Below are 25,169 nucleotides of genomic sequence, written 5' to 3'. Positions count from 1 at the left end.
TCGTCCGAAATTTTCAGTGCTAAAAATAAATCCCCCATTGGAAAGTTAAAAGAAAAGGCTCTCTCTCTCCTCAGCATTTTGTTTTTGTTTTTTTTTGTTTCATCCCAAAGCAGAGAGAAAGAAGGGCCCTCTTTCCCTCTTTCAGAATGGGAAAATTCGGCATTTGTAGAGATGCCGACCGAGCAATGTCCACGAATGCTTGGAAAAGTTGCAGCATGATGCGTGATGGTGGTGTGACCTTCTCATTCATGGATGCGTGGTTCCGAAACGTGCCTCTCGAAAGGGTGAAACTTTCGAGTGGGTTTATCTGGAAAAGCGATTAATATAGCATGGCCCGCGTGGTCGCGTACGCAAAGTTCAACGGCTGGTGGTGAGATGACCTGCACATGCACCTGCGCAGGCATGCATGGCAAGGATGCACCCGAGATGCAACAGCACGCACGGCGCATCAAGATGGGCGTGATGTGTGACGTAATGCGGCGAAAAACTAGGGCACATGAGGATGAACCCGTTGAACTGCTGCAGCGTGCGTTAAGCCCGATGGAATTACACTATTTATGTTGCGAGCTAGAGCCCCTTGCTGGAGAGCCATCCGGAGCCGTGTGACGTAATCGAATGATGGTGTGGCGTGTGTTTTTAGCATGGGTTTTCATTCTGTCCCACAAAATGAATTGTGTTCAACCAATCAACCCCTTAATAACCGCTTGATGCTTTGGAATCAGTTGAAATATCAATGGCAGTGTTTATCCAATCATTCGTCCGTTGAAACGGTTGCTTTGGTTATTGAATATGTGTTTAAAAGACACTCATGCCACCTTTAAAAGCAACTTGAACGACTATCGATCATGAATGAGTAAATGTCCTCGTAATAAGCGATCTGAGCCACCGTGACTGAGGCGATCAAAAACTGTCACTGCTGCCCGCAGCGAATCAATATTCCCACCACGTTCGCACATGTTTTGTCGCGTGTGCCAAACCCCAAACCGTCCCAATGGGGTGATTTTTGGGTGCTTTTTGGTCAAACGTTTGATCGAATTGCGTGACGCTTAGTGCAGTTCACGCGTAAGGTGATCATTCACTGCATGTTTAAGCATTACCGAAAAATCTATCCTCGACCTAAATCGTACGTGACAACATAGCTAATGAGAGCGTGTCGCGGAGATACGCGGAGAGACACATGACCGTTTGCGTGGCTGAGGGCTGTGATCTGGGTTATCGTTGTGGGTGTAAGGGTGTCGTGACCTTACCCAAAAATAAAACTAATTGATTGTATTCGCTACGGTGGCTCCTATCACGTTTGTGTGTCATTCGTGCGGTGCATCATAATGCAAGGAAAAAAAACTATCAAACCAAATGTTTCATTATGCACATACATATCTCGAGCGTGCTATGTAATCGAGCATAACACCTCAATTTATTTTATGTTGTAAAGGCAATTAAAAGGATCAAGGTCGTTTATAGAACGGATCAAATAATTGAACGATGAATTGCCGATGAATAATTGAATTAATTTGTTTTCGTCTTTTCTATTCACAAAAAAAAGAAAAATCGCGGTTTAAAGCGCCATATGCAACGAAATCAAATACCAGCCTATATCCGAATCCTACAGCCAAGACACCGCCACTAGCGGACCATTTTCGCACGTGGCGAAATTTTACAGGTCACTTTCTCTAAGCGCCACCAGGCGTCTCCATCGAGCGCGTCTCCATGCAAAAGCACAAGAGAAAAAGCTCTTCTCATCTCGCTGTGCTTTTTCCAACCGGCACCATTACTTGTCTCGCTCGCACACCCATACCGCACACGCACACAAACCCACAGAACGTTCTGCGTTCCGGCATCAAACGCGACGGACCCGGCGGCGCTTCCGACGGACGGTGGTCGTCGGTTTTGGTTCAGTTGATGATCTTCCTTTCACCGTGCGGCAAGTGTTTTGACATCCATCTATTTACACCGTATTAACACCGTAACACCGTGTTTGCACGCCAGCCAGCTGTCACCCGTTTGGTTGGTGGTGTATTTTTTGTGTGTGTGCAAAGGATATCGATGATAGTGTGCCGTTGTAGTGCGCTATATCGCGTTTTCCACGGTCTCCCTGTGGACGTTCCGTTTCGCTCGTGCACCTCATCGGTCGATTTACGTGAATTGCGTATCGCGAAACGGAGTGCGTAGAACAACACGCTCGGTGCGAAAGAAATAGAAAGTGATGCTCATGAATAAATGCTAGCGGCCTACTACGACCGGTGTCGGTGGCATCGCGAACGCTCGCTCGGTGTATGCAAAAGGAGGAGCAAGCAAAAAAAAAACAGCCCAACAACCTCATAGCCACCGCGCGGCAGCACGCCACTAGCCTGCTTAGACCGTGGCAACAAAAAACATCAATTTATCACCAGTCGTCGTCGTCGTCGTTGGTGTCGTCGCTTCGTCTACTGCGGGATTCGCAGATTCGCCCGTCATCGTTATCAACAAGTTGGAAAGTTGTTTTGGTTTGATTCGTTTGTTCGCCGGCGTGTGTTGTTTTTTTCTTCTCCTTCTTCTGCCCCATTCACATCCATTCACGGGGCATCGTTAGCACTTGGTTGTGTTGTTTTTTTTCCGGCTTTTTGTTGCGTGAGACGCATCGACGGAGCACGCTAGGACCAAAGAACCAAAGAAAAAGGCACCAATCTGCCTGGAAAGAAACTTCAGCACCGCGGCGGTGATTGAATCGGATTGATTTGTCACGGATCATATCGCGGCAAACGGCTTTTGATCGGTAACCTGAGCGACACCAGCAGTTGCGCTGGCACTGGTGAAAACATAACACTCCTGCCGGTATTACTGTGTGGGTGTGTCTTTGCACGCCCGCGAAATACGCCACACATTCGCGCAACACTTAACGCGTGACGCGCATCGTGATTCCTCGGCTCCAGGCCCAAAGACGCGCCGCCACCAAGTGGTGGCAATTGGGCAACAATTGCGATTTGCATCCGAGCGTCGAGCGTGTTGAGCAGCAGTTTTGGCGGCATTCCGGGTGAGATGGTTGCGAACGGATCGAAACGGAATCGGAGAAGCGCGATGAACAAGGTACGAACGGGCTGATATCATACGAAAATTAATTAAAAAGAGTGCGGTTTTTTTTGCCATTCCACTGCCGTACTTATCCTTATCCCGAGTGACTCAGGAAGCTTCTCAGCAAGATGCAGGATGCTTGCTTGTAGTACACATAATTATGCTCGTAAAATTCTAACAGCGCTGTTATTATCATTTTTGTTTTGTGCAGTAACAATGGCGGAAAAAGAAAATCCTCCATAAAATTATCCTAGAAACCGCTCCGCAGCCATGCCGTTCTCTCTCTCTCTCTCTCTCTCTCTCTCTGTCAAGGCGGACCATCGACCGCTTCGAATGGCTTTTTGAATCCTTTGGTGCGGTATTATGACGCACTTAACGTCGTTCGCAACGGACGGTGCTCGGTGGCGTAATAAGCGAGCGAGCAGGCGAACGAGCGAACGAACGAGTGGCCCTTACCGTCCCGAGTGTGCCCGGTCCGAAGGGTTCGGAACTCTCTTGGGGCGGCCGTGCGGTAGAAGCAATAAGAAAAGAATGCGAGACCCGCCGGTCGAGAGTGGTCGGTACTCCACAATGCCCGCTATCGATCAGACAAACCAGCCGCAATAGATGTCCGTTATTATTGATGCCGGACCTTGCGACCGGCACAGTGTGGTGCGATGCTTTCGCGGCTTTCATGGAACCGGGGCTGCAAGAGGATGCTCGTGCCATCGCAACCACCACTGCGGTTTGGGTGGTATGTCGGAGCGATTTTTCATAACGCAAGCACGCCTAATAGACCCTTCCGTTGGGTCACATTTTCTCTCAATTAAAACCTCCCCAAGCGAGAGGCTGCTAAAAAACACCACACACAAACCACACTGTTCGGCCCGAACGAGTCTCCGGGGAGAATCCGTTGAATCCTTTTTTTTGCTGCTGCTGCTTCTGCGGCACCGCACAAGGACCGCTTTTGGCAAACCTTTGCCGGTTGCGGAACCACGGGGTTTTCCCGACTTAAAGAAAATACCGAAACAACAGAACCCACCGCACGGAAACGCCACCATTATTGTAGCTTTGGTTTTCTGTCACTCTCACTCGCTCTTCTCTTTTTTTTTTTCGCTTTCGCACGCTTCGCTCGAGTTGCAAAACCTTTGCGGGCTTTCGCTCGGCACGTCCAAGAAGTGTGGCCGTTTTCATTCCGCTTCCCGACAAAAAAAAATCCTTAATCAAAACCCACCCCCCTCCCCGTGGCTGCACCCGGAATTACCTCCGATTTGCGCCAGCGTCGGCATCTTTTTGTTTTCGCTAGCGCCACCATTGGCGTACCATTTCTTTTTCCTTCGCTCGTCCTTCATTCGGTTCGCTGGTGGGCTTTCCCGCTGGCCCCGACCGTCCGTATCTGTCACTGTTCTCTTTACGTCCCGAGTTTATGTATTTCTTTCTTCTTTTTATTCCTTTTTCTTTCGCCCAGGTGTGGGTTGCCTTCGCAGTATTCGGCGCCATCTCGATCCTGCCACCGGTGACGGGACGCATCGTGAAGCGCAGCTACTCCGACCAGAGCGTGCGGGGCTACCTGACCGAGGTGAGCATAGTTTCATTATTCCCACGCCCGCCCACGCCTCCCGAGGGCTAATGCGCGTTCATTCCGCACCGGTAGCTTGGCCGCTTATCGTCCTTGCCGGGCCGGGACGTGCGTGTGTGTGTGTGTGTGCGCGCAACAGTGTGTATCCTTTTGCTCGGTTCCCGCGTCTTGTGCGCTTGACGCACGGCTCGATATTAAGGGAAGCGCGGTTTCACTCGCCTCACGGAAAGCGCCGTCTCCTGGTGCCGATCAAATTGAAGTCAATTCGATGAAAGCAATCTGCACGGAGTCACGTGGCCTGGTTGGGGAAGTGGGCCGCACGAAACCTAATCTCCTCGAAGAAGGGAAGGATGCTTGGTCTATCCTTGTGATGGGTTCGCTTCGTGCCACTAGCCATGATTGCGTTTTCTGTTGCTTTCCCTTTTTTTTCTTTCCACGCTCGAACGGGATGTAATAACGTTTAAGGAAAACGATACATCGTTTACGTTTGCCGTGTCTTGTATAATGCTCACGTATTTTTTTTAATGTTTCTCGTGATGAAGATCATACACAATCCAGAAGACCTTTTCTCGCGTTTCACGCAAACATCGCTCGCACGAATTTTGTGTTTCACGCGAAATATGAGCTTAAAAATGTATGAAACAAACATTTTAATCTCCCTTTCGGCGTGCCATTAGTAAGGCATTAAATTTCCAATACGATCGGTTGAGCAAAATTAAGGTCGACTTGCCAAAACACACTCGAGAGTTATTAAATTTACCGTTCGACTTTACCTTGCCCCACGGGGAGGGGTTTTTCTTTCTTTTTCCACCCTCCAACCAGCTACTTTTCATTTGCACTGGCAACTGGCACCTTTCACCGTGTCACCGGCGCGAAAGGATTCCCGAACGGGAAATAATTGTATTTTCATCCGGTCCTTCGCTTTTTCATCTTTTACCGGCAACCCCGGGAGCGTTGCTTTCACTTTTCGCAAGCCCCTGACGGACGGAAGCGAACAAAAGCCCTCACCAAAGCCCTCCCATCCCGTGGCGGGAAAAGGATTCTTGCGCCACGGCCGGATTGCTGATTTGGCTGGGGAGAGAAGGCGGAAAAAGAAAATCAATTTCCTTCCATTAATTGAGAGAATTCCGCCTAATACCGCTGCATGGGGACGGTGTCGGTTTTGGTTGGCATTCGGCGAAGTGAAGACTCCTTTTTGAAGTTTTTCCATCCAACCGCGAACCGTCACCACTGTCACCGACGTGGAGCTGCTGACGGAGCAACGCGCACGAAGAATAATAAACTGTAAAAGGGATTTGCGGTTCCATCGCCACGCGTGTGGAATGGAAATTCACCCGGTCGTTCTTTTTTTTTGTTTTCTACGACGGCACACACACACATTCGTTTTGTCGCCTCGGGTGGTTTGATACCGATGGCTGTGGTGTCGGTGCAAATGTGTCCAAATTCTTCTCCAAAAGAAAAATGATCCTCCATGCCACCCCCATCCCACGGGGACACCTGCGTCTAATCTGCTTCGCAAACAAACGCACACGTGTGAGCGTCGAGCGTCGAGTGAGCGGTTTTTATGGGAGCGCGAGTTTGTGTGAACGAAAGGAAGAAAGAAAAATGGAGAAGCCAGCGTACCGCCTATCCGATTTTCCGCGAAAATGCTTGCGGCTGCCGCGGAAAGAAGCACACGGCTTTTCCATCGTGGAATGGAATATGGGGTGGAATTTCCCATCGCGCAGGGCGAGACTCCATCTCGGGATGTAAACGAAGCCCGCCGGATATAGCAAACACTTGTGGCACGGTGGGAAGAAACGCGAACGATCCATCGGCTTGTAGCGCGCACGCCATAAAATACCCAATTATTTGCCGGGTGCTCGTCCTGCGAGAGTCGGGCTTCTTCCAGGAGCTCGCTTTCTGCTGTAAGACAATAAGCCCCACTCGATACTGGGTTTGGTGGGTGCAATCAGCGAATGATCAGGCAGATCGTTGCCAGCTCATAATTTCGCTTTGAGCATAGCTTTTCCGGACGACGCAAGAAGCACTAAAACTCATCGACATCGATCGACTCGAGCGCTCGTGGTCTCGCGCTCGTTGGATGGGAAAATAAACAAATTTCACCCCCCACAACCCAACGGGAGATTAATGGATGTCGAAATGAAAATGTTGTCTCAATCCATCAAAATATTTACCCACAAGCATCCCCCGGGAGGGGCCCGGCCCGGGATGGGAAAGTAATTTACTCGACGCTCATCGAGAGAACGGGAAACAAAGCCACGGACACGGAGCACGTGACCGTTCGGGTGGAGTAAAAACGTGCCCGCGCCATTAATTACGATGATGAATTGCGTGTGATTGCGGCGGCGAGCGTTTGCGCGTTTGTGCATCCGATTACAATGGGCCAGGCTGGTTGGAACTGGACAGAAACGAGAAGCTTGGCACGGGTCAACTTTTGCGCAAGTACCACCGCCACGGATAAAGTTATCCACTTAAGCGACGGTGGTTCGAATGCAGTTCGCTTAGAAAACTTCACCGGGAAGTGCTTTTGAGCTTTCGGGTTTTTTTTCTCTCTCTCTCTCTCGAATGTGTCCCTTTTCCTTTAACACGGAGGGCACTCGTTAAGAATGAAAGCGCGTCCCAGCTGCCGGCGTTAGTTTGGCGATAGTTTTCCGAGTGCACTCGAGCTGATCGGTCGGTCCATCCATCCACGGCACAGCGCAGCCTTAATTGGCTTCCTTTTTTGAAGTTCACTCGTCAGAGCAAGTGGCACCGGATCAGCCGTGCATCGGAACACCCTGCAAGGTATCCGAAAACGTCCGCTTTCTCCGCTTTAAAACACGCTGTTGCTGGAAAGGACCGCCTCCAGATGGAAAGGACCAGCCCAGATTGGGAACGCGTCGTGCCACACAGGGCGCACATTCATCACAAAGTTTTGACATTTCTCCGCCTCCTGACGACGACGACGACGGTTCCTGACGCTGACACGCTTCGTAACTTTTGGCCGGATTCATCGTCCCGAAACCGAAAGGATCCCACCATCGCCACATCGTTCGTTCGCTCAAGGATCACGGGGGTTTCCGTGAAATGTTGCACAAGCGAATGAATCATTTATTCGACTTAATTAACCCCGGCATGATAACCTGGGTGCTGCGCTCTACCCATGCCCCCGGAGGTCCTGCAGCCGACCTGCCGAACAGGGTCCTGAGTGAGCGCAACTTTCCCTTGCTACGACGTGTCAATAAACCCTCCCGGGCAGCCGGACACACAGAGCGCCCGCCCCCGTCCCCGTGCGGAAACTTTCAATCCGGTTAGCTTAACTATCCGGAAAATTTATTACCTCTTCTTCGCCATCCCCGGGCCGTTTGGTTTTCCTCGCGCAAGGCCTCGAGGATGTTCACCAGGACAGGGACTTACCTGCTCAGGGTGCTCAGGGACGGTTTGTGCTTTTGAACGCGGGAAAAAGGTGGAGCTAAAAAAAAAAAGAAAAACGCACGCACACCCAGGATCGTCCCCGTTTTCCGGAATGCTTTCGACCGGCAGAAGTGAACATTCAAGGGATGTTTGCATACCACGCTAAAAACTCGGTACCTCCGCGTGTCTGATGTTCCTTTGCCTTGTGTTTTTTGTTTTTCTACTCACTTTTCTGCACCTGTCCCGGCTTCGGATTTCCTTTCGACCAGCGGACGTGCTGGTGGAACGAGGTGTGCAAGGAGGAATTCCAGCAGCTGTTCCGATGCCGGTGCCCCCAGTGGTCGTACTGCAGGTGAGTAGCCGGGAAGAAAGGTATGGATCCGGAATTCCATGGGAGCGTGTGAATAAAATAAAAAAAAAACAGGAAACCACACCAAACCCGCTGGTGAAATGCCAACTTTTATCGCAATGCAGCTTAAAGTGCGGTATCTCTGCCCGCCGGTGTTGGGTCGGTGTTTTTTTTTTGTATAATTCACCCCAGCCCCCTAATGGGCCGTTCTAATTTTCCGATCCGCGTGGGTGGGCATTATTATTATCTCGTTGGTAGATCACCGGGCCGGTACTACAACGCGTACTGCTCCATGACGAACACGGGCTACATCTGGACGCAACCGACGTGGGACTGGGAGACGGCCTAACCATGAACCGGTGGTCCTGATGGCGGTGGCCAAGCGGCTAGTAGGATAATAAGGTACCCAGTAAGCATATCGTTAGTGAAGTTCAGGAAGGTGCACCCATTCAAACCAAAACCCCCCGTGGAGGGGTTAGATCGATAGCAAATATAACGGACCACGTCCGGAAATGAGTTTCCCTAGCTGAGTTTTCATTCGTCCTTTTTTTTTTAAAGATAGAAGAGGTTTCTTTCAAGATTGTAAAATGAGTTTAATACGAAAAAAAAAACAGTAGGAATAGAGCAGTGGAAAGGAATTTAATCCAATGCCAGTAAAGCTGTAGCATCGTCCTGATGAAACCGTATGTTTGTGCTTTTTAAATTAGCTGATCTTTAATTTGAAATTTCGCTTTATTCCGACCCATTTTTTAGGGATTTGCTTTAGCACAAGATCACAAAAAAAAATCACACACAATAACTATGCAGACGAGCGAGCAAATGTTGAACCAAACGGTATTATCAAACGACCCTAGGAGACCAAACGTTTTATAGACTTACATTTTACATCCGCCAGCGCGGTGAAGCGTTTGCGCAAGCGAATGTAACGTAACCTTATACGGTAGTGAGTTTTTTTGTCGCAATTTGTAGCCGTGTTGTTGTAGCGTTAGCCTTTTTGAGGAAAAGCAAACAAAAAAAAAGAGTGCACTTTTGTCATGCGGCTGGTGCATCCGAGGTGTTGCACTTCGCTTGGTGTAGAGTCAGGTGCTTTATTGCTTTCGTTTTGTTTTTGTTTGAACCAAGCACACGCAACAGCTGCAAGCGGATGGGAAAACCAACCGGGACGTCCTGCCATCACGAGCTGGTTTTTTTTTTCACCGCGCGCAGACGAGCGTTCGTTCGTATAGAAGTAACCCAAAATGGGGACGGAGTGCCATGTCGAGTGCCGTTTAGTTGAGTAGTGTGTTTTAATGTTATGCTACTGAATAAAAGTGCAATGAGAAATACACGCCCAAGTGACCCCCATTGTGACCGTGCGGGAAAGAAAAGCGTGAGGAGGATCTCGAAGGATGCAATAAAGAGCAAAACAAAACTACTGTGGTTTTTGTTTCTTTCGTATCATTTGATGGGGACTTTTTAAAGCTAAGCTGGCATAAAGATATGAAAGAAAACTGTCCTGGAAAAGGTAGTGTAATCTCAAACGACCCAGTGATATCCTGTTATACGCAAAAACATAAGCCTGCGACACGTTTCATCTATCGTAGCTTGTTACTAACGCTTCACATTTCCCTAAAGCTCTGTTAAACTCACGTCGCTTGCACGCTTGTCGCTGGTTTGAATGTCGAGCTTAGCAAAAGGAAAAAAAAAGGTTTCCACTTCATGCATTAGTTCACGGAACCGCAGAAAAAAACAAGAACAACAACAGCACTACAAAACCACCCAGCCGGCAGCAACAGTGTTTAACGGAGCATTTCATTAGAGACACCGACCGGGATGGAGACCGGTAGCCGGGAAATAGGACTCGCCGGCGATAGTGTGTGGGAAAAAGGAAAAGCAAGCCCCCCAAAGGCACACTCTACTAGGGGCATCCAGTGGCAAATGCCTGCCCACTACCACCCCCCTTCTTTTTAGCATGTCAACAACAGTGACGCACACGTACAGAAATACACGTACACGTACACACGCACAGTAGCCCACTAGACGGTTTAGTGCGTATGGCAAGCGTACGGTCGCACGTTGCGTACGTAAACGCAGGAAACCCGTCGCCCCCGTCGCGGTGGAAAAGTGTGCTGGAAAATGGGCACAAGCCGCGGTGGTGGTGGGCGACGCGATGCGAACGCAAAATTCAAATCATTCGCCACGCAGTGAGCGGAACTGTCGGTTCGTCGTGTAGTGCTTCCGGTTTGCGATAGACCAATCACAGGGAACAGGTTAGTCCGATCGTGGCGGAAAATGTAGAACGGGCTGAGCTGGTGGCGGCCCAGGAGTGCATTAGTTTAATGGTGGCCTTAAGGCGGCTTGTTAAGCGGGCCGTAGATAAGTGGTGAGCGATAAAATTACCTTCATCAATCCGTTGCTCGACGAAAGCGAACCACGTGTTTGGGGTTGAAGTGTGGCGAGCTGGTTGATTTTTAGTGCCCCAGTGGCTCAATCGGTGCTTGAATGGCGATAAATTTGCGATAAATTTTGCGATTAATTCGTTGCACGTTGGGGTATGATGGTGCGGGAAAATTCGACGCATGTTACACCCGTTTAATTACCACGAAGCGTGCGAAACCGCCATCACGACGCTGGTGACGTGTTGTAAAAAAAATCAATCGAATTGTACCTAATGCTGAAACTGCAAGAAATCTGTTCAGCTCCAGTTATACTTTATCTTTAACTCCCGATCCACACCGAGCTGTTTTTTGTTTCAGCACAACCCCTAAAATGACCAGCAAGGACGTTAAAGCTCAGCAAAAACCCCCGTTCGTTAGCAGGATTAGCGAGGGCGAGCTTTTTTGCAGCATCATATTATTAGCTCTCGAGCGGAAGGTTTAGAAAATTTCGTTTCCAACGTTTCCAACGTGCGTCCCACCGCGTGCGTAGCCTCCATATGGTTTCGATCGATCGGTCGCTCCGGAATTGTACGTCACTGGCAGTGACAGGGTGATAAGCCGGTGGATGTCGGGGAACTGGGGAACTGGGGAATCGGTGTTCGGAGATTACTGCGGCCAGTACGTGCCACGTGTAGCTCCACGCAGCATGATGTTATGCAAATGTGCTGGGTGTCGTTTTTCTTCTTTTCTGTCGTTTTTTTTTCATGTTTTATCATACATTTCCCTTGCTGCATTTCATGGCGCGTGAGCAACAGATAATGTGTTTCGGTTACCGGAATGGTGTTTACGGGTCGTGAGTGTTTTTTATTGTTATTTGTACACCTTCCGGATGGATCGCCTCCGTTCAGCGCGCACGGGTTTGGCGTTTGTTTTGCGCCCGTTTTAATTTCGGGTTCCGATTTACGTGTGATTGATACTGAGGGAAGCGATACGATGATACGCACAGCGATATGGGAGGGTAATTAATTAAATTTCCCATTTAGTGTTAGCTCGTTTTACTGTGAATCAATTATTGGTGATATTTTGACGAACTTTCGTTATTTCAACCGCCTCTAGTATTTTATTTTCTCATTGTTTATCAAACATTAAGATCGAAGGTATATGCATCCCTTAGTTGATGAAATTATCAGAAAACTACTAGAGAGCTACTATTTTTACCATTATTTTAATGAAAATCCGAACGAACGTCTACTTCCGGTAGAATGAAAGCTTCTTCGTTCGGTTTCTTAGCCGCATAAGCTTTCAACTGCTCGAAAGCACAACGCATAGTGCAACAACTTTACTCGGATGTATGGAAAAAAATACTAAATGCTGAGCTGTTGGAAAACTGAAGGAAATAATTTCATAGTTTTCTTTTGATAAAAAATAACTCCTATTAAATCACATGACACAAAATCATATTCCAACGTACCACCAATTTATGGGAAAAAGCTCCAAAAAAGCTAACTCAAAGCTCGCCAAAAGCTCCTATTCAAACTGTGCACAATGGGGGCTTCCGAGGTTTTTCCGAGAGTTTTCCAATTTTCTCCGCACCGTTACTGCGAGCGGAAATCTCCGCGATGTGTCACTAACACAACGGCCTGCCATTTGCAAGACAGCTTGAACTTGAACACATCGAAACACTCGCGCGGTCGCTTGGCCTCGGTTGGCTCGCTCTGGCTCGGAAAATCCGCGCTATCAGCCTCCGTCACTCTTCCATCGATAAGTGTTGTTTTCCTTGGCTGTTATTTACCCCCACTGGTAGGGTGTGCGTGTGCTTGGACAATCAAAAACACGCAGAAACGCCACACCACTCTCACGCACATTGTCGCGCCAGTAGCAGCAGCCTTAGCAGCCTTAGCAGCCGTAGCAGCCGTAGCAGCAGCAGCAGCATCAGAGTCTCTGTCACTTCTCGCTATCGGTCAAATTGCCTGTGCCACCGTGCGGTATCCAAACAAGTGCAGCATTTGCTATATCGGGTCCTCGAAACGGCACACAGACGGTTCCGGCCTCGCACCGACAGTAGGCGCGCCTCGGACGGAACCAAAAGTGGTAGTCCGCTTGGCACCACCAACCGAACGGAGGCATTTTCCAACCATCGCAGCAGGCGCTGCTTCATTGCGATTCGAGCAGCCGGAAGCGAAACACACATCTCCCGAAACCGTGTCGCCACCATGGCCGTTCGCCATGGACTGGTGCCGGAACTGGACTGATTTCGCAGCGATTTCGGTTCCGTTCCGCTCCGTGCGGGGTCGCTAGGTCGCACTGAGGCGTAAGTACAAACAACCCTATGGCGAATTCCTCTAAAGTGCAGCTCTGAATGTCTGAAAGTCTCGCCTTGTGTGTGCAAGCGCTCGAACGAAAAACGCAGTATGCCGTGAAGTGTTTGGTGAAAAATTTTGACACCCTCCCGAACATATGGTACCAGCGAATCTAACCCTGTAGGGCAAGGACAGTATGCGATAGTGAGAAAATAGTGCACCCTGTGGGGTGGTAAAAAAGGACACCCGTAAAGCGCTAAAAAGGGGTGACCGTCGTGCTGTGGTTCTAATTTTGTTGTGCTGTTTTCTTCCATTTCCCGGTGTTCAGGCGACCGACTCGACGTAGGCGACGCAGCATCCTTCGTCCTTCCGCACCGTTTCCGTCTTTCCTTCCCGTGTTAACGTCTCTCCCCCCCCCCCCGTTCCGCCCCGCTCAACAGCTCCTACCTGAAGATGGGTAACCGTGGTGCAGCACCTGGCATGATCCTGCTCGTCCTGGCAGTGGCCGTCCTCGGTGGTGCCGAATCGTATGGAGTGGCGCGTGACACCGACATCCTGCTGGCGGATGGATTCTTCAAGCGGATGCGGGACCTGTTTGCTGAGCGGGCATACGAAGACGGACTCGGTGGTGGTGGAGCCGGTGGTGGACCCGAGATGGCGGACGAAACGGTAAGTCAACGGTGGCCATTCTCTCGAGCGCAAATAGATCTCCTCCAATCGATTTCGGCCGCTCGAGTTGGCCGATCGCCGGTTGGAACGGGAAATGGGAAGCTTTTCTCGAGAAAAATGGAACCAACTTCGTTTTGTCTCCGACGAAACAAAGCCCTCGAGCACCGGCCCTGGGGATGATGGCATTAAACAGCGGCTTTGATACGGTTTGTTAACGAGCTAGCCACTTCAATTCCGTCACCCGGACCCGGAGGTAGCCACGCGGCCAGGAAGAGGTTGGCATCATTTCATCACGAGGTTCGCTCTCATCGTTCGGCTAATGACTCATTTCGGGGCTTTGTGTGCTCGACCGGTTTGGCAATTTCCACCGAAACTGTAAGGACCGAGAGCTCGGGCGACCGTTATCGATATTGGCTTCCTGAATGGTTCATGACGCTGATGATGATGATGAGGATGATGATGAAAATGTCGATCCCATTGCGGCCGATCACATTAATGCGACCGTGGGAGAGCGAAACATCGCGAGCTTTTCGGTGCGCTGGTGGGCAATGATTCGGAAAATCCATTCGCCACTGAAAGGCCGGCAAAAGCTAGGCCCACCTGAATACCGACCGAACGGAACCGTTTCGCTTAATCCTTTAAGTCGCTCGCAAAGCCGAGCCGTTAAGCTTTTGGTTTCGCTGCGCCGTGCGCCGTTGCTGATTTTGTTTTAAAATCGTAAATTGATTATGCATCCCGGTGCGAAAGTGGAGAATGCCGTTCGGTTGGGATTTTTGCGCTCTGAAATTAGAAATTCCAACCACTGGGCGCTGGACCTATCGCCCTTCGCTAATCCGGAAGAAGCCACGGAACCAAATCGCGAATTTCAGTAGCAGCCTGCGAGCTATTAGAATTCCTAGCGCGCCCTTACTGTGGCACCAAAATCGTTGGCATCCATTCTGGCGCGTGCATAATTCATGCCTATTTCATCCCTTCACACCTCGATGCCGGGTGGGTGAATGATTCCATGCTCCAAGGGGGCCACAGCTCGCATCAGCATAATTAATGTTGCAGTGTGCAGGACGAGCACGTTGAACGCACGCTCCAAACGCAGGCCACACCAAATTAGATTCCCAGCCAGGTGCCGCCTCGATCACCTTCGGACCTTGGTACGAACGGGGAAATTTGTTTATGTCCGCATCTACAGGGCCCCCGACCGGGTGAATGTTTCAGTATGCTATTTTCGGTGCCGTTAATTGCGTTTGTGCGAAGTTACACCTCGAGCGTGAGGCAAACGTGCCGCTGGTGGCATGAAATGGGACTTTCGACCAACGGAAGGACGCATTGGTCACTTTGGGAGATGCTAAAGATTTTAGAGCATTCTCTCAATCCCCGGACAGGAAGAGATATCCTTCGTAAATAAACGTCACCCACTCGCCTACGATGCGATGCCAATCGAACGTCGCGAACTGTCAAAATACGCGGATAACAAACGGTTAAGCAAATGGCTGTAAATTCTTAGGGCAAACTTTTCAATCCACCTCCCACAACCCACCCCAAAAAGCAGGGCGGTGTTATTGCCGTCGATCAAATATTTACCGAAACTGGCTCGCGAATGGCGGCTTTCAGGGGGAGGCTCCTTTTTTGAGTAGGTGCAAACTTCACCGGGCGTACACAGTGCGCGATTTTATTGTGCGCCCGGGTTTCGGGGTGAATCCACCCTTTAAAGGAAATACAGCTCGGGTTCGAGCGAAAGCTGCGTTGTCTGCTTTTTTTTTGTTGTCTCTCCTTTCACCACAGTGCCCGCGGCGGTCGGTTTTGCTTTCAATTCCGGCGGGTTGCTGGTGGCTGTTTGGTGTTTTGTGTTGTGCGCCACTGAAAGTTTTCCCAAGCCCGCTTTATCCGGACGTCAATCGCGCGCTCGGGCCTCCGGTGAAGTGGGCAGAAATTGCCCAAGGTGTATGTAGCAGGAAGCCTGTACACCATTCATTTCGGCCCTTTGGAGTGAGCGGCCGGTCTCGCTTTCGCCTTTCAACCTTACTCGCGCTGGAGATTTAGCAGTTGTTTTATGTCCTGCGCGTTGTATTTGGCTTTCCCTACGGCCACAGACGGATGGGAAGCCGGTACGGATCTCGAGGGAGATTGACTCGTTTTTATGCACTTCAGATGATTCCTACTTTTTACCTCCCATTCGGGGCCACGAGGTTTATGCGCCGTGTGCACGCCTTAATAGGGTTTGCTTGGCAGGGCACCATCGTAGGCTGGCCAGGTGTGCCAGGTCTTAGGATGAGTTTCGGTATTTTTTTTGTGGCGTTTGTTTTCCCCATTCTCAATCCGGTGCTTTGTAGTTTCTTTTCCTAACAAAAAATGGAGACAATGAGCGAGTTAGGCATGAGGAATGCATAGGAAAGTGTAGGGAAAAATAGGAATCCTTACCACTAAAACACAACATCTAGCGGCGAACAATCGCGCTGCTTCGAGGATACACCAACCGCACAAACGTCTGTGTCACTGTGCTTGGTGCAACTTTGTCGTCAAGAAACCACGAACCCGAATGGGAAACTTTTTAACCACAAAACCCCTTAAGGACCCGGAAACCCGGACCCGGTTGCCGACCCCGAGCTTTGGCCCTGTGGACTGCCGCTTCCTTCCCGAAAGGGGCAAAGTCGTGACCTCGGCCGAGGCGACCGCTGGGGCAAGCCGTTCCGGCCAAGGATATCTGCATTATCCGTGCCGAATGTGGCGCAGCCGTAAAAACGGGCACCAAAATCTGACACATTTGGTGGCATGTCCTTTTCGGGATATAGCCGGCGCGCTTTGCCGGTGATGGAGCTCCGTGATGCTTCGTTTTCGGTTTTGTTTCTTTGTTCCTAGCCTGCACGCCGTTCGGAAATGGATGCCGGCTGTGGTGCAGCCGTGAAGTTTTGTGACCGCGGTAAACTTTCATCATTACCGACAGGGCGATGCGACGGTTGTGGAAATCTGTGCGTGAGTGTGGGGTTAGAGATTGGCCAACGAACTGGAGGAAAATCTGGTGCCCCATTTGCACCTCGTTCCGTGGGTGGGCCAGCCCCATTTGCCATCGCTCACCCGAGATTGATGAGCGATGGGTTTGGTTTGATTTCGGGTACCATATGGGGTACCCCGCTTTTCTCGAAGCTCTCGGAAAATTATCCCCGATCGATGCGTCAGCCCTGTCAGGCGCTGCCGCCGACGCAGGGCGCATACTAAAGCGGGCCCCCGGGGTTCCTGCGGCGTCGATATGATTTATGGGTGTTCGGAAAATGAATAGGTAAAAAATGAAAAACAAACACACATTTATAATGGCATTCCCCCATTTGATAGGCATCTTTGGTCCTGGGAAAGGCGCACACGAACCGCAATTTATGTTGGGTGGTCGTTGAATTTCGATTCCCCGTGCCAAGACCGGCGCCAGAAGGTGGCAGAAACAGGCCCGGGAAAATTGGGACCCGGGTTGGAAATGCCGAACGTGTCTAAGTGGTTATTGCGTTATCTTCGCCACGGGGCTGGAGTCTTTTTATTTCAGCCAGTACCGTGGGCCACCCCGAGGAAGGGCGCCACCCTTTTGTGGGCAAAAGGACGTGTGAAATTGCTGCACATTTTGATGCTGAAAGCCCGGAAAAGCTCGCTCGAGGCGCGTGGGAGCATTATCTTTCGCGAGCGCTCCGACGGTGGTTTGTTTTCGGCACGACTGCTGCAATAAAAACTAATTGCAGCAGTCGTGCCGAATTGCGAATAGGTTATGTTTCCTTCTTTTGCCAGAGGAAATGCCGCTCCCGGTAGCACATTACTAACGAGCGCAGATTGTGCAGCATTTTCGCCATTTTGCGCGATGGATGGTAATAGTTGTGTGTGGCGCAATTAAGGCCGGGAAAATAAGACCTAGAAAAGCTCCGAGTGTGGGGAGGGTCCTGTAGGCGTTGCGATGATGTGGTAACTTTTCGACTAGGCACCCGGTTGAGTGGAAGCGTCACATCCTAGTAAACCATGACACGGCACAACCGGTTCGGGGAAAACGCTGTCACAAACCATGTAGGCCATGCTGTCATGGGAATAGGCCGTCGTCAAGTAGTCCGTTTCGGTGTCCGATCACTTTGCGTCACTGCCGTTGTCATCGTCGTCGTCGTCGCTGATGTAATTGATAATTGAGCAGTTTTGCAATTTTCCGTTCGATTCCGGTGAAATCCGACACCTACGCTCACGAAACGGTTTTACCCAGGATTGCTCTCACCTAGCAGGGAATCCTTAAAGGTGGTTCAAATTCGAGAGGACATAAACCGGTACCGGGAGGGCAAAAAGCTCGAGCTCGTTTTATGACTACCCGCCACAAAGTGTCCTTCACGCGGTGTGTCTCTCGTGCTCGAGGCGTAATTTACAAACGGGCACCATTTTCCATCCTGCGCTTATCGCCCCGGTGAGGGCCCATGCTTCATGGTTGGCTGGAAAACGAGCTTAACGATACATCGCGCATGAGTTATGGTACCGTAATATTTTGGCAATGTACGAAACAAATCATACACAAAAAAAGAAGAAGCAGAAGCAAAATATGGAATGGACTTTGCAAAACGATAACCAACGAATGGCGTTGCGCAGTATCGTACCGGCGCATAAATCGTCCGGAAAAAGTTACCTGCTCACCGAAAAAAAAACCTACCTCGCGCCCTCGCGAAAGCGATTAAGTTTCATGATTATTATTATTGTTGCTGCTGCTGTTTTGTGTGTGTGTGTGTGTGTGTTTTGTTATCACCCCTGCAGGGATGTGAGGGAAAAATGGCTCATCCTCGCGGTGCCCACGTTCAGGTGGACATTAATATGTGTAATGGATGGCCGCGGGTCGTGGTTCAGTGGTTTAGGGCAACGACACTAAGAGCAGGAAAAAAAGATGCCCTCACAATCTACGGCGCGATTTTGATTCCATCGCGCGTTTGAATTACTGGCTCCGTTGCGCAGTTCGAGTTTCCACCGCGGCACCGGCAGTTCGTTCCTCCGGGGAGTCATTCAGGTGATTTGCTTTGGTGGGGTTGGAAGGGGGGAAAGGGGGGGGGGTGGGGGGGTGGGATGAATGAAAAAAAAACAGACCCACATACACAAAGCACCCCCGCCGGTACACCACCTTCCATCCACTCGAAGCGGAGATCCGCCACCAGGCAACATGGCGCACACATATGGCGTACAACCGTGGATTATGACTTCCTGCCTCACAAGGACGGAGGGCGGAGAGCAAAGGGGCTACACGGTCTGTGGCATGGGGGGGAGAAGCTTTTGAGTTAATGGTCCTGCCGCGTAATCTTGCTCTTTCCTCCCCCGCCTACCACCGGTAGGGATGCTTTTGTGAAGGGCCCTCGACCCCGGGAAGGACATTGGAAATTGTGGCTCCTCTTCTCGTTGTGTGTGTGTGTGTTTGTGTGTGTGCGTTGGGTGATCGGTGGGGAGCCTTCTCGAACGTGCGCCTGGGGTGGAACAACATGTGTGGGGTGGGGGGATGTCCTTTCGGTTATGCCCACCGGCAGGATCGATGCCCATTGGCCCGAGATCTCCCCGAGCTTTTCCTGTATGGCATTCATCATGTAAATGGAGTGCCATCTGAGGGCTGGTGGTGGTGAAAAGCGAAGGGAGGAGGGTATTGAATTAATCATGAATTTCGGGCACGGAATCGTACCCGTTTACAGGGGGTTTCGGTTCACCTTTAGCAGCCCTGCCAGCGTTAGTCCTTCGAGCGTTGGTCCTCGTCGACCTGGTTGTCCTGTTGTTTCAGTTTGTCCTGTTTGCTTATTTCATTTTCTTTTTTTTCTTTGGTATTCACATTACGCACCCGGAAAGCTCCATCCCACCCCGCACGGTTCACGACCTCACTTCACATGGACCCCCTCCCCCCTTCCAATGCACGACGTCTTCATTATTGTGCTTCGGGTGCAGATGAACGGTTCGCCAGCGGGCTCACACACGACACTACACGCTCGCTTTACTTTTGCGTTACGCTCCTGCTACCGGAACAGTGGCGTGGGAGCATCCACATCCGGGTGGCAGGTTGTGGTAACATTTCCCACGAACCACCCTGTACCCTGTGGGATGGATCGGCGTGCGGCTCACGGATCGATACGCGCGTTATCAGCCAGCCGGTGGCATCGGTTCGCAGGAAGTAAAATCAATAGACAACTCCAACGGGTTGGCGTGGTGCAAGGCAAGGTTGGGGCGCAACACCGAAAGCCAACGCAAGCCAGGGAGTTTTCCGATGTTAATTTTAATGGCGCGTTTCGCCAGCTGTGTGGCGTTATACTTCTGCTAACACCGGGAGTGGAAAGTTCCCAGCGAACGGAAGTCACATTCGTTGTTAATTTTCACTCGAAGCTCCTCGTTCGGAACGGGTACTTACTCTTTGCTTTTTTCGATAATTAAACATGAATGCTGGAGTGGTTGTAGATATGCATATTTGGTGCTATGACTGCACAACGATCATAATTCAAATAAATTAGGCTTATAAGATGCCTATTTATCCTGCTCAAAGGATTTCTTTTGGATTTTTACTCTCTTAATAAATGAGGAGCTCCCTCAAAAACTTCTCACGAAATTAGTGAAAAAAGTTGTTTAAAAATACACATTTAAGCGGGTTTAATATAAATACTAACGTTTTAAAATATTTTCGAATTTGTAAACGCTCACTGCTATCCCCGAAAAGGGAGGAAAAAATAACCTGAATTTGTACAGTCCAGATCGCAACGCCGCTGCTAATCCGCGTCTTGATGAAGAAAATCGACATCAAATTTCGATACCCACAACCGGTAATAGTAACAGGAGAGCATGCGTCAAGGAGGCTGCACCTAGCTGATACCTTGGGCAAGCGATCTCGATGGTCACTCCAGGGATGCTCTCGCTCCCACGCATTGGCAAATATGATTACTTTCTCGCTCTAATGTTATCAGCACATATCGTCGATCACTCTAGCACGTGATAATCCGCAACCCATCTTATTTACCTTCGATCTCATCGTTCTTAGCACACTATGAGATGGCCGTATCGATCTTGGTGGTCATAAGTTGTGAGATTTAAATAGAACTTATGTTGTTTTTCCGCTTAAAAGTATAATTATGAACGTAAAACAAAGAAGAAAACTGTATGCGAGTAATTTCTGTGATGGAATTCAATATTCTCGCTAGCTTTGAATGTTTGTTTTGTACGATACCAGATGATATTACACCGTGAAGAAATGCAGTGTCCTTTTGTCGTACGCGTCAGTTCATAGTGCGGTTAGACCAATCACGTCGCTCGAGAACATCCATCGAGGAGGCTGCACGCTCCTGATACTATCGATGATCCTGCTTATGTGCTTACGCACCCACGTGCCATATGCCAAATGATAATTTTTAATTGCCTTCAAGTTATATTTTACCAGCAGTGCCAAATGTGCCTTCGCCACAGACGGTGGCCATGCGCTTGAATATTCCGGATATACATGAACATGTGCGTCAAGGAAGTAGTGCGCGCATGATCTTGCTTTTCTGCTAACGCACCCACGATTCATACGCGAAATAATTATTTTTAATTGCAATCCAAAAAAATTATACCAGCAGTGCCAAATGAGCCTCCGTGCTGGACAGAGTGACTGCGTGCTTGGATATTTCGCAAATATCCCAAAAAAGTCCCCAAAAAGACCCCAAAAACGGCCCGATTTTGATGGATTCTGGCTTCGTTAGTACCGAGAGAGCATGCGTCAAGGAGGCTGCACCTAGCTGATACCTTGGGCAAGCGATCTCGATGGTCACTCCAGGGATGCTCTCGCTCCCACGCATTGGCAGATATGATTGCTTTCTCGCTCTAATGTTATCAGCACATATCGTCGATCACTCTAGCACGTGATAATCTGCAACCCATCTTATTTACCTTCGATCTCATTGCTCTAAGCACACTATGAGATAGCCGTATCGATCTTGGTGGTCATAAGTTGTGAGATTTAAATAGAACTTATGTTGTTTTTCCGCCTAAAAGTATAATTATGAACGTAAAACAAAGAAGAAAACTGTATGCGACTAATTTCTGTGACGGTATTTAATATTCTCGCTAGCTTTGAATACCTTTTTTGTACAACACCAGATGATATTACACCGCTAAGAAATGCAGTGTCCGTTTGTCGTACGCGTCAGTCCATAGTGCGGTTAGACCAATCACGTCGCTCGAAAATATCCATCGAGGAGGCTGCTCGCTCCTGATACTATCGATGATCCTGCTTATGTGCTTACGCACCCACGTGCCATATGGAAAATAATCATTTTTAATTGCCTTCAAGTTATATTTTATCAGCAGTGCCAAATGTGCCTTCGCCACAGACGGTGACCATGCGCTTGAATATTCCGGAAATACATGAACATGTGCGTCAAGGAAGTAGTGCGCGCATGATCTTGCTTTTCTGCTCACGCGCCCACGATCCATACGCGAAATAATTATTTTTAATTGCAATCCAAAAAAATCATGCCAGCAGTGCCAAATGAGCCTTCGTGATGGTCAGAGTGACTGCGCGCTTGGATATTTCGCAAATATCCCAAAAAAGTCCCCAAAAAGACCCCAAAAACGGCCCGATTTTCATGGATTCTGGCTTCGTTAGTACCGAGAGAGCATGCGTCAAGGAGGCTGCACCTAGCTGATACCTTGGGCAAGCGATCTCGAAGGTCACTCCAGGGATGCTCTCGCTCCCACGCATTGGCAGATATGATTGCTTTCTCGCTCTAATGTTATCAGCACATATCGTCGATCACTCTAGCACGTGATAATCTGCAACCCATCTTATTTACCTTCGATCTCATTGCTCTAAGCACACTATGAGATGGCCGTATCGATCTTGGTGGTCATAAGTTGTGAGATTTAAATAGAACTTATGTTGTTTTTCCGCCTAAAAGTATAATTATGAACGTAAAACAAAGAAGAAAACTGTATGCGAGTAATTTCTGTGATGGAATTCAATATTCTCGCTAGCTTTGATTAACTTTTTTGTACGACACCAGATGATATTACACCGTGAAGAAATGCAGTGTCCTTTTGTCGTGCGCGTCAGTCCATAGTGCGGTTAGACCAATCACGTCGCTCGAAAATATCCATCGAGGAGGCTGCTCGCTCCTGATACTATCGATGATCCTGCTTATGTGCTTACGCACCCACGTGCCATATGGAAAATAATCATTTTTAATTGCCTTCAAGTTATATTTTATCAGCAGTGCCAAATGTGCCTTCGCCACAGACGGTGACCATGCGCTTGAATATTTCACAAAAAATTCCAAAAAGCCCTCAAAAACGGCCCGATTTTGATGGATTCTGGCCACTTTCGTACCGAGAGAACATGCGTCAAGGAGGCTGCACGCGCCTGATCCTATCGATGAACTTGCTGTTCTGCTCACGCACCTGATCCTATCGATGATCTTGCTGTTTTGCTCTCGCGCCCACGTGCAATATGTAAAATAATCATTTTTAATTGCCATCGAAAAAGGTCAAACCAGCAGTGCCAAATGTGCCTTTGCCACGGACGGTTACCGTGCGCTTGAATATATCGCGAAAAATTAAAACGACGCCGCAAAAACGTGCCAAAAACGGCCCGATTTTGATGGATTCTGGCTTCGTTAGTACCGAGAGAACATGCGTCAAGGAGGCTGCACGTGCCTGATCCCACCGATGATCTTGCTGTTCTGCTCTTGCGCCCACGTTCCATATAGGCGTCATAATCATTTTTAATTGCACTGCAAATAAATTTTTTCCATCAGTGCCAAATGTGCCTTCGTACCGGACGGTCACCGTGCGCTTGAATATTCCGCAAAAAATTCCAAAAAGCCCCCAAAAACGGCCCGGTTTTGATGGATTCTGGTCACTTTCGTACCAAGAAAGCATGCGTCAAGGAGGCTGCGCGCGCCTGATCCTATCAGTGATATGGTTGTCCTGTTCCCACATCGATTACATAGTCCTCTCCCACACAATGATAAGCCGATCAGACTCTAATACTGATGAGTGCTACCAGTGATACCGTACTACGGAACAGAATACGGAAAGAGTTGAAGAGATAGCTTCAACTCTTTCATGCTCTTTCAACTCAAAGAGCTCTTTTATTTATGTTCAATTGCATTCATTCAATTTCAATTTCATTTTATTTTAACAAAACTCACGGAAGTGATAGAGAATTTTTGTGAAAAAGATCCATTATAGTTTATGATAACATTCCGTAATTAATGTTCCATTGCAGCCTCCGGTCGCACCGCCCGTAGACACGTCGCACCTGGACAGTCCACCGAAACCGAAGCTCGTTGACAACTGGCCGAAGGTGAAGCACGCCTTCGGTCAGGTGACTGCCGTTTCCGTTGATCTGCAGGGCAATCCGGTCATCTTCCATCGGGGCAGCCGCACTTGGACGCTGGAGTAAGTAGACCCCAGCTGGAGGCACGCCATATACCACACCACACTCACATTCGTCCTCGTCGTTCGTCCCTAGGAGCTTCAACGATAGCCACCACTATCAGCACATCGCGGACGGGCCAATACCGGAGAACACGATCGCGACGCTAGCGGCCGCGGACGGTGCCGTGTTGGAGGAGCGCGGTGCTGGCATTTTCTACATGCCTCATGGATTGACCCTCGATCGAGCCGGTAATGTCTGGCTGACGGATGTAGCCTTGCATCAGGTGTTCAAGTTCATGCCCGGCCGAGATTATCCCGCCATCACGCTCGGTCACCGGTTCGAACCGGGCTCGTCCCGGAGTCATCTGTGTAAACCGACCGCAGTAGCAGTGGCCACCACCGGTGAGATATTCGTCGCTGACGGGTACTGCAACAGCCGGTTGCTCAAGTTCAACGCCGCCGGTCGGCTGATCCGCACGATCCCGCAACCACCCGAGTTCCTGTCGCTGCAGACACCGCACGGATTGGCGCTTCTCGAGCACCTGGACATGGTGTGTGTCGCCGATCGGGAAAACATGCGTGTCGTGTGTCCTCGGGCCGGATTGCAAACGTCCTATGGTGAGGGTACGCAAGCGGCTACCATCCAGGAGCCGGATCTGGGCCGCGTGTTCGATGTGGCCGCATACGGAGATCTGGTGTACGCGGTTAACGGACCCACTTCGCCTATGATCCCGGTGCGCGGTTTCACGATCGATCCACGCTCGGAGACCATCATCGATCACTGGGGCAAGTTCGAGAATCCACACTCGATCACGTTCTGTCCGAACGGGTCCGCCATGTACGTCACCGAGATCGGACCGAATCGTGTGTGGAAATTCACGCTCACGGTGTAAAGCGGAGGTCCTTTGGCCGTGTCCTTTTCCGTTCCTTGCGATCCCTGCGTGCGGGTGTTCAGCAACCTGGGAGTGACGAGGGTGTGGTGTGCGGCACCACCATCGGCCGCTCTACCGGTGACCACGAACTCTCTGTTAGCCCTCGAACGTGCGAGAATGTCCGCATGTGCCACACCATCCGATCGAAACCAGAACGAACCGAATAACACCACCACGCTCATCCTCCGGGTG

At 49.7% G+C, this 25,169-nt stretch overlaps 2 protein-coding genes across 2 annotated transcripts; both read left to right on the top strand.

Annotated features, from left to right (window-relative positions):
• Window positions 1–2,884: 2,884 nt before the first annotated feature.
• LOC128726261 (uncharacterized) lies at window positions 2,885–8,700 on the top strand. Its single transcript, XM_053820059.1, has 4 exons — window positions 2,885–3,063; window positions 4,496–4,606; window positions 8,272–8,354; window positions 8,610–8,700. Exons 1-4 carry the CDS (start codon window positions 3,016–3,018, stop codon window positions 8,698–8,700), a joined length of 333 nt encoding a protein of 110 aa, XP_053676034.1. The 5' UTR covers window positions 2,885–3,015.
• A 4,761-nt stretch (window positions 8,701–13,461) lies between these two features.
• Window positions 13,462–24,948, top strand: LOC128724703 (peptidyl-alpha-hydroxyglycine alpha-amidating lyase 2). The gene is made up of 3 exons (XM_053818425.1): window positions 13,462–13,677; window positions 23,894–24,066; window positions 24,140–24,948. Exons 1-3 carry the CDS (start codon window positions 13,462–13,464, stop codon window positions 24,936–24,938), a joined length of 1,188 nt encoding a protein of 395 aa, XP_053674400.1. The 3' UTR covers window positions 24,939–24,948.
• Window positions 24,949–25,169: the final 221 nt, after the last annotated feature.

This window comes from Anopheles nili, chromosome 3, assembly GCF_943737925.1.
Source record: "Anopheles nili chromosome 3, idAnoNiliSN_F5_01, whole genome shotgun sequence".
Taxonomy (NCBI): domain Eukaryota; kingdom Metazoa; phylum Arthropoda; class Insecta; order Diptera; family Culicidae; genus Anopheles; species Anopheles nili.
The sequence above is the reverse complement of the archived record's forward strand: the minus strand, read 5'-3'. Positions and strand labels throughout refer to the sequence as shown.

Excerpts from the sequence above, each read along its gene's own strand:
- LOC128726261 (XM_053820059.1), top strand. The coding sequence starts at position 3,016 with ATGGTTGCGAACGGATCGAAACGGAATCGGAGAAGCGCGATGAACAAG. Across the intron at positions 4,607-8,271 it reads TGCGGGGCTACCTGACCGAG|CGGACGTGCTGGTGGAACGA; the intron begins GTGAGCATAGTT and ends CCTTTCGACCAG. Across the intron at positions 8,355-8,609 it reads CCCCAGTGGTCGTACTGCAG|ATCACCGGGCCGGTACTACA; the intron begins GTGAGTAGCCGG and ends TCTCGTTGGTAG.
- LOC128724703 (XM_053818425.1), top strand. The coding sequence starts at position 13,462 with ATGGGTAACCGTGGTGCAGCACCTGGCATGATCCTGCTCGTCCTGGCA. Across the intron at positions 13,678-23,893 it reads CCGAGATGGCGGACGAAACG|CCTCCGGTCGCACCGCCCGT; the intron begins GTAAGTCAACGG and ends GTTCCATTGCAG. Across the intron at positions 24,067-24,139 it reads AGCCGCACTTGGACGCTGGA|GAGCTTCAACGATAGCCACC; the intron begins GTAAGTAGACCC and ends GTTCGTCCCTAG.